The sequence below is a fragment of the Nannospalax galili genome, unplaced genomic scaffold (assembly GCF_000622305.1).
Source record: "Nannospalax galili isolate Female #2095 unplaced genomic scaffold, S.galili_v1.0 scaffold18, whole genome shotgun sequence".
NCBI lineage: Eukaryota > Metazoa > Chordata > Mammalia > Rodentia > Spalacidae > Nannospalax > Nannospalax galili.
In genome coordinates, this window is record NW_008346548.1 from 7,123,701 (window position 1) to 7,138,024 (window position 14,324).

Genomic DNA, 14,324 nt, shown 5'->3' on the forward strand with positions numbered 1-14,324 from the left:
TATTATTGAGTTTTGTAGGTTTATTGTTTTTTTGTTTTTAAATATTTTATTATTTTTATTTTATGTATATGAATATATTGCCTGCGTGTATGTGAGTGCACCCGTGTTGTGCAATGCTGCGGAGGTCAGAAGAGGGCTTCAGATTCCCTGGAACTGGAGTTAAGGACGGTTCGTAGTCGCCATATGGGTGATGGGAATTGAACCCGGGTCCTCTGCAAGAGCAGTCAGTGCTCTTAACCGCTGAGCCATCTCTCCAGGCCCATATATTTTTTAAAAAGAGAATATATTAGAGATGAATGAGAACAAAATTACATCATACTAAAACTAATGGGATACAGCAAATGCAGTATGCAAAAGGAAACTCATAGCTGTGAATGCTTACATGAAGATCTCAGAATGGAGAAACAGTTCAGTGGGCAAACTGCTTGTGCAAAAGCAAGAGGACCTGAGTTCAGATCTCCAGCACCCACATAAAAGCTAAGAAAGATAGTATGTTCCTGAAATATCAATACTGGGGGTAGAAAAAGGAGGATCCAGGAGCTCAATAGCCAGTCAGTCTATTCAAATAGGTAAGCTCCAGGTTCGGCAAGAAATGTGGTCTCTAAAAATAAGGTAGAAAAGCAATTGCACTCACATGCATGGATGGATGGACAGACGGACGGATGGAGACAGACAGACACACACACACCCTAAGAGCAGTGGTTGCTCTTCCAGAAAACCCAGGTTTGGTTCCCAAAATCCACACGGTGGCTAAAAGCCATCTATAACTCCAGTTCTAACACCCTCTTCTGACCTCCATGGACATTGAACACATGGGTGCACTTACATACATACAGGCAAAACACTCCTACAGATAAAATATAAATTTAAAAAGAAAAAAAGGAGGATGGGGCTGGAGAGATGGCTCAGTGCTTAAGAACAATGGTTGTTCTTGCAGAAGACCTGGGTTCGAATCCCAGCACGCACATGGCAGCTTACAACTGTCTGTAACTCCAGGTCCAGGTGATCTGACAGCCTCTTCTGTCCTCCGTAGGCATTGCACAACACAGGTGCACTTACCTACAATGCAGGTAATACATGCATACACATAAAATAAAAATAAGAAAAGAGGAAAGGAAAAGAGGGGAAAAGGGGAGAAGAAGAGGACACCTACAGAAAGGAGAGGAGAAAGGAGGAGAGCAGAGAGCAAGAACTATCTCACTGGATATTATAGCTCAGTGATAGGATGCTTACTGAGCATGCATAATGCCCTGGGTTTGAGCTCCAACAACACACAAACACACAGACATTCATACATTCTCTCTCTTCCTCTCTCCCTGTCCCCCCACGCCCCACAGAATGAAGATCTCAGATCAATAAGTTCACATTATAACTTGAGAACTGGGGTGGGCCGGGGGGGGGGGGCGCGGGGAGAACGAAACTTAAAGCTACTAAAAAAACAAGAATTGAAAACATTGAAGCAGAGTGAATAGAGAATAGAAAAATAATCAACAAAAACAAAAGTTGGGATATAGGGAGAGGGCCTTTACGCCTGTATGTATGCACATACAGCATGTGCAGGCCAGAGGACAACTTCAGGATACAGCTTGAGGTATGGTTCATTGGGTGCTATCAGCAGGGTCTCTCACTGGCCTGGAACTTACCAAGTAAGGTAAGGTAGTTGGCTAGGAAATTCTAGAACTCCATCTGTCTCCAGTTACAAAGCTGTCACCACATACATAAAGGTTCTCAAGATCAAACTCGGGTTTCTCCAAGCACTCCCCAGCCCAGGTTGTTTGTTTGTTTGTTTAATTAGCAAATTTTAAAAGCCCTCAGCTAGAATAACAAAAAAAGGGTAAAATTTAAAAAATTAAAGTGAAGATTAAACTACTGATCATAAATAAAAGGACTATAAAAAGCACACTATGAACTATGCTAGCAAATTAGATAACCTACATGAAATGGAAATTTTTAGAAAAACAAAAATTATTAAATGGACTTCAAGATAAAATAGAACATCTCAACAAGCTTGTTAACAAGTAAAGGAAATGAATCAATAAAAAAACAAAAACAAAAACAAAATCGTAACAAAATGAATTTCAGAACCAGATAGCTTCAATGGTAAATTCTACAAGACATTTATATAAAAAATGAACAAGAGACTAAACCACTTTTCCAAAGATAAAGAAGAAATTGGGTGTGGTGGTGTGCACTTGTAGTCCCTGCTACTCAGGAGACTGAGGAGGCAAGAGAATCACTTGGCCAGTGATTTTTGAGACTAACCTCAAGAACACAGTGGGATGCTCTCAAAAGGCGAAAAGAAAAATTTTAAAGTGGGGAGGAAGAAACATTCCTTAACTCAATGAGCCACTGTTTTCCTAATACCAAAGTCAGATTTAAAACACACACACACACACACACACACACACACACACACACACACACAATTACAAACCAATAGCCAGTACATAAATGTAAAAATCCTAAACAAAGTATGAAACAAACCATATCCAATAGCAGATTTAAAGAATTATATACCCCAACAAACAGGGATTTAACTTGGGACTGTGAGAGTGGTTCAATATAAGAAAATCAATGTAACATACCATCATTGATAAATATGATCATCTCAATTGTCACAGAAGTTATTTGATAAAATTAAACTCCACTTTAAGATAACATTAAAAAGTCCCCAAATTACGCACTTGCGAGGCAAAGGCAAGTGGATTTCTGTGAGTTCAAGGCTAGCCTGGTCTACATAGAGAGTTCCAGGACAGCTGGGGCTACAGGGAGACCCTGCTTCAAAAAGATTAAAAAAAAAAAAAGTCCCCAAATTAGAGTTGGAGAGTTAGCTTGGCAGTTAAGATCTCTAGCACCTCCTCAAATAAAGTAAATACAAAACAAAATGAAAGTGTAATGAGCTCTTGCAGAGGACCCAGGTTGGTTCCCAGCACCTACATGGTGGTTTACAACACAGTTCTAGGTGATCCGACATCCTCTTCTAGCCTCCATAGGCACCAGCTACACATATGGTACACTCACAAACATGTGGGCAAGCCACTCATACACACAAAATATAAATAAAGCTTTTAAAAGGAAAAAAAAGTCATCTAAAAAGAGTTTACAAAATAGTTGTCATACAACATTATAAGCATAATTCATGTTCTTAAACTGTACACTTAAAACTGGCTAAAGGGCCAATGAGATGGTTCATGGGTAAGAGTACCTGCCCCCAAGGCTGATGACCTCAGTTTGATCCCTAGGACAGAGATGATAGAAACAGAAAGTCAATTCCTGCAAATTATCCTCTAACCTGCATACATCATGGTACACTCCCCACCACCACATACACAAGAAACAAATGTAATAAAAAATATTTTTTATTGCCTGGGTATGATAGCACACACCTTTAATCCCAATGCTCAGAAGGCAGAGGCAAGCAGATCTCTGTGACAGAGGCCAACTCTGTGAGGTCCAGGCCTGTTGAGGCTCCAGAGAGACCCTGTCTCAAAACAAACAAACATATATACATACATACATACATACATACATATATATATATGGTTAAAATTGTCATGTGTTTTTTAAATTTATTTTTATGTATATGAATCATTTTACCTCCATGTAAGTGTACCACCTATCTTCAATGCCTGCAGAGATCAAAAGAAGGTGACGAATCCCCTGGAATTATGGATGGTTATTAACCACCATGTGGGTGCTGGGAACAGAACCCAGATCCTTTGGAAAAGCAGCCAGTCCTCTTAATCACTGAGCCATCTCTCAAGCCCCTAAATAATTTTTAGTAATTCACGTGTTAAGTATATTTTCAATGACTGAATATAGTCTACGTGATATTTTGAATTTTGTAACTGACATAAAAAGAATACCACTGAAAAAAATTTTATATGATACACATATATGATATGTAATAGAATGTGATTTAAACGTCTTTGGTTTCTCAAAGCTTGAACATTAACTTTCTCATATGAATGACAACTATCCCCTAAATCCTCCAGATGGGTTCAAGTTAAAGCAACCTTCGAAGTTCTGTAGCTGGGGATGCTATCAGTTTTACTGTTAATTTCTCTCCCTTTTCCCAGTCCCCAAATTTTTAAACTTAAGTTTCAACTAAGGGAAGGTTCGATTTAGTCTTGACTTCAACTTCCAGATAAAAATAATCATAAAAAGGCCAATCTTAATTGAGGTAATTCCTCAATCAAGGTTCCCTCTTCCCAGGTATCCCTAATTTATGTTAAACTAACCAGCCCAATTCTGGAGTCAGACTTCCTAGGTTTAACTTCAAACCTCCACTTAAGTTACTGTAGGACTCTGAGGTAACTTACTTAAATGATATTATCTCAGTATAGTTTGCATCCATAACATCAAGATAAAAACAGCATTCTTCACAGGGGTACTATGCAATTTCAATTATGAAGTACAGGTGAAAGTTTCATGATGCCATCTGATGACTGTGAGTTCTATTTATCAATTTATTGTTATTAACTACAATGATTTGTAAAATGGTAAACATTTGGGGTTAATCACAGTCTGATGGTATAGGTAATCCTATACCTCAACTGTATTAAGAAGTAGAGAGCGGGCTTACAAAGGTGAGTATCTTGCCCAGAGTTACAGTGCTATGACTGTAGCAGAACTATAATACAAACCCAAATACTTCTAGCTACAAAAGACGGGTAATGTATTTTATTTCAGAGTAAGTAGATTATTTCATTTTCAGAATGAATTCTTATCATAGATGTCACCCTATCCTTTCCTCTCCAGAGCCAGTAGAAGAGAGGCATAATTAAGCTTAGTGTTCTTCGGTCCAATCTTAGAAGCAATGGTATCCTTCTGCATACAGCCCCACATAGTTACTGTCAGTAAGGTAGGAAATTAATTTGACATCCTTTCTAAGTAAAATTCCTCTCATAATTTCTAATTAAAAAGAGCATTTTTCTTTTCATCCAAATAATCTATGATGAATCACAAGTAAAATATTTTTACTTGCAATTTACTTAAAATTTTTACTTGCAAGATAACAAGAGAAAATTTAAATAAAATTGGAAGACCTTAAAAAGAATGGCTTTTTATTATATATCCTGAATCATAAGGTTCTGCAGAGCAAGCCACAACTAAGGACAGGCACAGCAACCCGGCTTCAAGAAGGGCTACTTTGCTTTTCATTTATTCTATTAAATTTCCTTATAAAATTTCATTTGAGAAGGTTTCTACTAGCAATACTAAAATGCTGAAAAATCACTACTCTGTATGATACTTGAAATTCACAAAATTGTTAAGTCTAAAGTTTCAAAACACTCTAAATTCCTACTGTTATATAATCAAGGGGAGCACTATTTACACTGAACTAAATTAGAGCTCCTAAAGCTTACAGGGTGACCTACAGTACGTTAATTGACCAACATGTTCCAATTGCAACAGCAATCATTAATAATTCCAACAAGACTATGGATAATGAGTTCACAGATCTGATCACTGGATAAAGGTGCTGTTGTCTACCAGTTTCCTCAGGAATAAAACATTCCATCACTCCATCTTGGAGAGTTCTTTAAGACACAGGATGCTCTAAGGTAAGGTGAAATATTCCATCCTGCAGGGAAGCTCCTTAAGACAGAGAATGTTAAAAGGTAGGTGAAAGGAGAGGATGGTTGAAGGGGAGATGAAACATTCCATCCTAAAGGGAAGGCCCTTAAGCTAAGGAAGTCAACAACTCACTAGCTTCGGTAAATCCCTTAAACTAATCAGATTTATTATACCCCTTCAATCCCAAGTACATATAAACACTAAGGATTTCAGAGATGCTGGTCAGACCAGCTGAGAAGCCTAGAAGAAGCAGGGACTAAGCAAGATGCATAAAAGAGGCTCGGACCAACTGAGCTACCTAGAAAAGATACTCTCCAACCTACTGAGCTGCCTGCAGGTTGTACAGTGCCACTCCAGGTTTCCTGTTTTTGTGAACTGTCACCATGCTGGGGTGGGCATTTGGTGATGCAGCTATCTGAGTCATTTCTGCTCCTGTAAGGAATCCTTCACCCATCTTCCTGTAAGTAACCCAAATAAAACCCATTGGTTCACTAAGCTGGACTTTGGTAGTATCTTTACTTTGGTCTGCTGTTTGCCATCTGGGGTGAGTAGACAGTATATTCATGCATCCCCAAGAATAGTGTCACACAACAGGCACCTACCACCAAACCAGATGACCGAGTTCAATCCCTCAGACCCACATGTTGAAATGAGAAAACTGATTCCTACAAGTTGTCCCCTGACCTCCCCTGTGTTGTGGCATCAATTTACCCATACACATACACCCACACATGTGCACATAATACAAAAATTTTAAAGATATAATCATATTTTAAAATATTTTATTATTTTTATTTTATGTGTATGAGTGTATTGCTTGCATGTGTGTAAGTATACCCGTGCTGTGCAGTGCCCATGGAGGTCAGAATAGGGCATTGGATCTCCCTGGAACTGGACTTAGAGATAGCTGTTAGCCACTATGTGGGTGCTGGGAATCAAACTTGGGTCCTCTGCAAGATCAGCCAATGCTCTTAACCACTGAGCCATCTCTCCAGCAACAGTAAAGGTTTGTTAATTTTCCAAAAAGGGAGTGATGAAATCCAAGAGTGAAGGGATACTGAGATGAGAACTGAAAAAGAACTGAAAAAAGTAAGGTATGTTTAAACCTAAAAAAGAAAAGTCTAGAGATTCGGAAAATACAGCTCACACAATTCAAATAAAGAAAATAAGAGGGTAGAAAAAAGGGAGCACAGAAGAGAGAGACATACAGAGAAAGAAATTTGAAAAAGGGGGAGGGGGCTTAACAAAGACCAAGAGAAAGAGCAAATAAATTCAGAAAGAAATCCAGAGCTGAGAAGGAATGGAGCAGAAATCTAGAAAGGGAGACTATTCCAAACCAAGGGTGCCCCCTTTTCTTTTAACTTTGGAAAAATTATAATGTTCAAGAAAAAGTTAAGATACAATATTATAAGTTAGTATGCACATATTTACTGTCTTCCTGGTTAACCTTGGCTAACGGCCTTTCTGTATCTGTAGGAATGTTTAAGGTGAAGAGAAAGCTAAGAGCAGTGGCAGAGAGGAAGGAAATCAGCTTCTGAGGTATTCAAACAACAGTCAGTCAAGCTCTTGGGTAGAAGCATGATGTTTGCCTATCAAACCAAATCCTGAGCAAGCCATTCTGCCAGTACCTTGCATTCAAATGTTTGACATTATTCCTTCTCTGCATTTAATGTTGTAAGAGTCAAATGTGTTAATATTTGCAAAGCATTAAGATAATGCATGGTGCATAGGGAATTTATGCATGCTTATTAACATAATAAGACAAAATGTTTAGGAAATTTGTAAGGCATTTGCTAATGAATCTTTATGTTATCTAGTGGCTCATGAAACAAATAATTCTGACCTTTAATTTCCTCCCTGGGGTATTATGATGTCTAGCATCTAATTAAAAAAAAATAAGGATATAAAATTCTGTTACAAGAATGCTGTGGACCTAACAGATGCTCTATAATCTTATTTGGGAAGGGACAAGAAAAAGTAGACATTCCAAAATGGACATTATTGGGCAGATTGCTAGGTTAAGAGAGGGGAAAAAAGGTAGTACAAACCAAGTATTTGGCTTTAGAAATAAAAGAACTCAAAAAATACTCATAAAGGTTTACAATTACAAATAGAGACATCACTTAAACATGAAAATAAAAACAGGAAAACAAAATGAAAAACAAGTATTAGTAATGGATCAATGTGAGGTTAAGGTTATATTGTTGTAATTACGGTTGTTATATTTGCTATGACACAATAATTACAGATCTGTAGACATGAGCATTACAAACCTGGATTAAGTATCTTCTTGTCCTATAGGTTTGGGGAGGCAGTGATGACTTACACATAAAATTTAATAAAAATGCATTTTAAGCCAGGTGTGGTGGCATATACCTTTAATCCCAGCACTTGGGAGGAAGAGGCAGGTGAATCTCAAGGCCAGCCTGGTCTACATAGTGAGTTCCAGGACAGCTGGGGCTACAGGGAAACCCTGTCTCAAAAAGACCAAAAAAAAAAAAAAAGTATTTTAAAAGTCATACTAGAAAAGTTATGTACAGTCAAGAGACAACATAGACCTAGTAACATTAGATGCTTATATATATGAAGTCTGAAGTTCAAAATGGCAAGTTAAGAATGCTGACTGCTCTTGCAAATGACCCAGGTGACCCAGGTTTGATTCCCAGTACCCACATGGTGAGTATGAACCATCCTTAACTCCGGCTCCAGGAGAATCGGACACCCTCTTCTGATCTCCGAGGCAATGCACAACACAGGTGCACTCACGCACATGCAGGCAATACACTCATACACATAAAATAAAAACAATATTTTTTTAATAAAAATAAGGTGATTTCGTTGTTAATTGCTTTGCCCCTTTACCTCAAATCCGAAGGAAAAAACAAAAACCAAAAAAAAGTAAGGAAAGCCAAGTGTGGTGGAGCAGGACTTTAATCCCAGTATTTGGGAGGCAGAGGCAGGTAGAGCTTTGTGTTACTGCAGCCAGACTGGGGCTACATGAACCTGTTTCAAAAAAATAAGCAAAGATTGAAACTGGGGAGGGGACAGTGACAGGGAGCAAGAAAAAACAAAGGTAAACACAGAAGAAACAAGTTTTCCTGACTTCCAGCTCTAAAGATCAAGAGGGGAGAAAGGGGGTGAGGCTTCATAGAATAAAACCTTAACTTTTGCTCTCACAGAATAAAATGTGACCAGAAACAGTGATTGTAATAGACTCTATTATACTACACATTTTCTAAGTTTTTCCCTGACCAAGCAAAGTCCCTCTACTTCCCTTCTAACCAACTTTCACTTACATAATCACATAATCTCCCTCTCTCTAAATAGATGAGAGATCAGAGGGTTCTATAAACACATAAAAACACAAAAATACTAATAAAAGATATAAATTTGCTTGAGAACTGAAGACAAGTGTTTACTTAAGAGAAGAAAATCCCTTCCCTCTATTTCTGAGGGGGTCAAGGGATAGGGATAGGGTCTTGTTCTATAGCACTGGCTGGCTTGAGATCCTATGTCTCAACCACTCAAGTACTCAGATTACAGGCACATGCCATCACACTGGGCTCAGAAAATTCTTTTTTTGTTGTTGTTTCTTTTTGTTGTTGTTGTTGTTTGGTCTTTTTGAGACAGTGTCTCCCTGTAGCCCCAGCTGGGCCTGGAACTCGCTATGTAGACCAGACTGGCTTTGAGCTCAGAGATCAGCCTTCCTCTGCCTCCCAAGCTCTCGGACTAAAGGCATGCTGCCACCACACCCAAATCAAAAAAATTGGTCTATGCAGGGCTAGGGACAGGATGTGCATGTGTGTGGTGTATGCACACACATGTGCAAGTGCACATGCCCATGCAGGTATGCAGGCCAGAAGAGGGTCTTGGGTATCTTGCTCTATTATATTCCACCTTATTCCTGTGACACAAGGTCTCTGACTGAACCTGAAGCTAGGCTGGCAGGCAGCAAGCCCCAGCAATCTTTCTGTCTCCTCCCTCCACACTGGGGCTGCAAGTACACACAACAACGCCAAGTTTTTTGCACGGGTTCTGGGGGTTTGAACTACGGTCCTCATGCTTATGCAGCAAGTACTCTTACCTGCTGAACCAATAAAATTCTTGAACATCCATTCTTTTATCTTTTCATTAACATTTTCCTGTTATAACCAATGATGTCCTAAAACTGGTACCCTATGACCAATATCCTATGACCAGGGTTCAGAAGCATTGTGTGCTGTGCTTTAAATTCTTCCACTCCATTAGCAAAACTATTTGGTAGAGGTAGGGAGGGGTTAATTCTAGAAGAATCACAAATTATCTATCTTAACATTCAGTACATACTTTTCTGTAAAACCTACCTTCTCACCACTTGAGTAGAAGAAATAACGCAATCGAACTATGTTACAGTGATCTAGCTTTCTCATGATCTGGAGCTCTCGGTTCTGCAAAAGAAACACATTATTTTTTTTTTAAAGACTCATTCTGGGTTATATAGGAAGAAGAAAAGAGGGACACAGAGAGAGAGATGGGGTGGGGGGAAGGAAAGGGGAGTAGGACCAGAACTGGCCTATGAATAATTTGCCACTGGTTAGCAATAGGACAAATACAGAAATTAAGGACTGGGTTTCACTTCCAATATCACACAAACATAAAATTCCCTAAAAGATATCAAATATAATTTTGATAGAGCAATTTTCATAAATATTTAGTCACATCAACATTCAGCAAAATATCATATCTGAACTGCACTTAAATACACAACTATGCAATTCTACACATTCTCCCTCAGGTGCTCTTATGACCTGTGCAGTAACACACCAATTCTAAAGGAAGCATTGCTATTTTAAAAATACAGTGCACTTATTCTGTGCCACACTGTTGACTGTTGAAATGGAAATACACAATAACAGAGGTCCTAGTCTGGAAAAACTGAAGTCTATGAGTAAAAGATGAAAAAATATATTTAATTCAGAGTCTAAGCACATGCTAGACAAATGCTTCATTGCTGAATTATATTTACATTCACAGAGAATTTTAAAATATGGAAATTTAGTAAGCATTCTTTTGGGGTTTTATGGGGGGAGTGCTCTTTTTGAGACAGGGTCTACCTATAACCCCAGCTGGCCTGGAACCTGATATGTAGACCAGGCTGGCCTCAAACTCAGAGATCCTCTGCCTCCTGAGTGCTGGGACTAAGGGCATGCCCCTGGCTGTAAGCATCCTTTCTAAAGGAATATAGTGTAAGTATAAGCATAGATGGACTGGAGAGCTGGCTCAGTGGATAACAGCTTGCTATGTAAGCATAAAGACTTGATTTCCAATCCCCAGCACCCACAAAAGCCCAGCATCACCAGGCCTGTGCCTGAAACCTCAGTTATGGGATAGAGGCAGATAGATCCTGGGAGCTCCCTGGTCAGCCAGCCAGAACAGTTTCAGGTTCAGCAAGAGACCCTGTCTTAAGCCAATAAAGTGGAGAGTGACAAAGACACCCACCATCTTCCTGCAGTCTCTGCATGTGTCCATATACATATGCATATACCATACAACACATACAACACACACACACACACACACACACACACAAATGAGCCAATGGTGGTGTATGCCTTTAATCCGCCTCTAATCCCAGCACTCCTGAGGTGGAGAGACAGGAGGATCTTTGTGAGATTGAAGCCAGCCTAGTCAACATAGTGAGTTCAAGGCCACCTGGAGTTACAGGAAGACTTTGTCTCAAAACACACACAGACACACACACACACACACACACACACAAATGATGTTTAAGTCCTCTTCCTTGCTTTACTTAGATATTCTTTATGATCCTAAAAGTACTATGTATAATTATCTATCACTGTGCTATTCTGGAATTTAGTAGCTCTGTCACCTTCATTAATTAATCTGGAAAAAGCATGCACATTAAGTGTGCATGTTACAGTCAAATTCACTAGATATAGAAAATAGATATAGATCAAGATATCAGAGAGGACCTTGTAAGGAGGGAAGAGCTATGCACGCACCTGAATGGAGTATGAGAATCATTCTGTAATGATTAACACTGATCATCAAATTGACAGGATCCAGACTCACATAGGTTGCATGCCTCTACGGCAAGCCTGCAAGGAATTATCTCGATTAGGTAAACTGACGTGGGAAGACACGCCCTAAAAGTTGGCACCATTCTCTTATGCTTGGATCCTGGATGCATAAAAAGGAAAAGGCTAAGCACTAACATTCACCATTCTTTGCTTCCTGGCTATGAATGAAATATGATGAGCCCCTTCCACCAGGGTTTCCCTGCCATGAGAGATTATACCCTTGAACTGTGAACCAAAATGAACTCTTTCTTCCTGAAGTTACTTTAATCAGGGTATTTTATCACAGCAATAGCAAGAATGGCTTCCCATTTTTCAAATATATAGGAGACAGGCTTGGGGCATTCTAGAAATAACCAGAAGGGTAATATGGCTGCGTCATTCTGATTAAGGGGAGAAAATTAGAAGTTCAGAGAAGTGGGCAGGAGTTAAAATCGAATAAAGCTTCATCAACCATGATAAGAAACTCAATTTCACTCTAAATGTAAATGGAAGTCAATGGAGAGTTTGGCAAACGAAGATATGATCTGGCTTACTATTCCAAAAAAGCATTCTAAAACTGAACAGAATTAAGCTTGAAAAAAGGGGACAGAAGAAATGTAGGAGAAAGGCATAGATAAAATAGTTGTAAATGAAGGTTATCTTAGAGCCAAGAAAGAGTTTTACTTTAAAAAAAACAAATGAGGTGGCACAAGCCTTTAATCCTAGCACTAGGAGTCCTAGCACTCAGGTCTACAAAGTGAGTTCCAGGCCAGCTGGAGCTACAAGGAGACCCTATATTCAAACAAAAATAACAAGAAACAAAACAAACACCCAGAAAATTGACATTGGTTTCAGTACAATAATGATGTCTAATCTAAGAGGTTAGATTAAATTATATTTAAGAGACACAGCATATTAAAGATTAGAAGTTTTAATAGAGAAGTTTCCAGCAATAGAGAATGAGGATACCAGGAAACCTACTCTCCCCAAACACCTGTTAAGACTGGAGTATATACAGAAAACAACTACTTCAGTGCTCTAGATATTGATCAAAGGAAACACAAAATTGAGGAACAGTTAGTGAGAAAGAGCTGCTAGGACAGCCAGGATACAGGAGTCAAGAGGCCTTCTCACCAGAGGGTACTATCATTCCCCCAATATACCTAACCCAGTCAGTAAGGTAGTTTTAACAAGGCACAGTAGACCATGAAGAATGCACCTAACTCAGTCAATATGGCAGTTTTACCAGGGCACTGGAGACCATGAAAACCAGGAATTCTGCTTTCAGGAGATACCATCACTTACAACGAAGCAAAAGTCATGCCCTGTGGTACTGGTGGTAAAAATAGCAACTAAGATAAGAAAGGAAGGGAAGAAGAACCCACAACTCTGCTATACTTAGACTGCAGCCTTGCCTGGGGAAAATAACAGACTGGAAGGACATCTAAAAATTAACAGTGAGGCATAAGGGGCTTAAATAAATTCCCTACTCATCCTTGGATAACTGAGGGAGAGTCTGTGCACAAATGCAGGGGAGACTCAAGGTAATCTCAGGTAAGTAAAAGCAACTTGAGATCTGAATTTTAATGTGCTTTCCAATTCACACATTGCATAAGCACTGAAATAGTACAGAAACCTTGTAACTGAAAAGTGATCATGATCATTCATACATAACTGAGCCAAGGAAGCCAGAGTGAAACTAGAACTTAGTTCCAGGTCAGCTGGGACAACAAGGTGAGCCTGTCTGAAAAAAAAGAACCCACCCGCAAAAGTTGTAAGACATACAAAACAGGAAAAGTTGCCATTTGAGTTTTAAAAAGCAGTTACTAGAAACTGATTCTGTATAGACAGAGATTATATTTAGCAAAGAACACAAAGCAGCTACTATAATTATAATGTATAAATGTATTAATTTCCTTTAATTTCATTAAAAGACATAAAATGTAAGCAGTAACAGTGTATTGTGTGGTTTATAGCATAAATAAGTATAGTACATATAACAGTAATAGCATAAAGGAAGGGAAATTAAGCTACATTTTACTGGAATTAAGTTCTGTTAACCTAAAGTAGACCCTGACAAATTGAAATGCCAATTATAAACCCTAGAGCAACCATCTCTACTTGATGGAATTTATATTCACCTAAGAGAAACACCTCTGGGTATGTCTGTAAGGGAGTTTCTAGAGAGGTATTTAACCAAAGTAGGAAGGCCCACACTGAAGGTGGGCAGCCCCATTCCACAGGCTGGGATCCTAGACTGCCTAAAAAGTACTAATCAAGGGAAGCACAAGCACACAACTCTGCTTCTTGACACAACATGCCCACTTGCCTCATACTTCCACCACAGCTAGAATAGCTCTGGTCACCATGCCTTCCCTACCATGAAAAGGGTATAGGAGAGAGGAGGGAAGGGGAGCAAAATCTTACAGATAAGGATTTTTTTTTTCAAAAAAACTTTTAATTATTTTAATGTATACAAAGCTACAGTGTATAATTTGTCTGACTATAAGATTATTGTTAAAAATCAGATATCAGGCTGGGGTATATATAATTCACTAATACAGCAAATGCTTATGAGCAAGATCCCAGGTTCAATCCCATCCCCTTGTATTCCATCATCAGAAATCCCTTTCTACAGAATGATCTGTCTATGAAGGCAAAGTTTCCAATTTAGAAAAAGGGGAG

At 38.9% G+C, this 14,324-nt stretch overlaps 1 protein-coding gene across 3 annotated transcripts in view; it reads right to left on the reverse strand.

Moving 5' to 3' along the window:
- Positions 1-14,324, reverse strand: part of Gsk3b (glycogen synthase kinase 3 beta) — a 197,566-nt gene that overhangs the window by 111,276 nt on the left and 71,966 nt on the right. For all 3 annotated transcript variants that reach the window (XM_008842903.2, XM_008842902.3, XM_029568233.1), the window contains exon 3: positions 9,924-10,007. In XM_008842903.2, the coding sequence (XP_008841125.1) occupies positions 9,924-10,007 (84 nt within the window). The remainder of the gene's footprint in view (positions 1-9,923; positions 10,008-14,324) is intronic.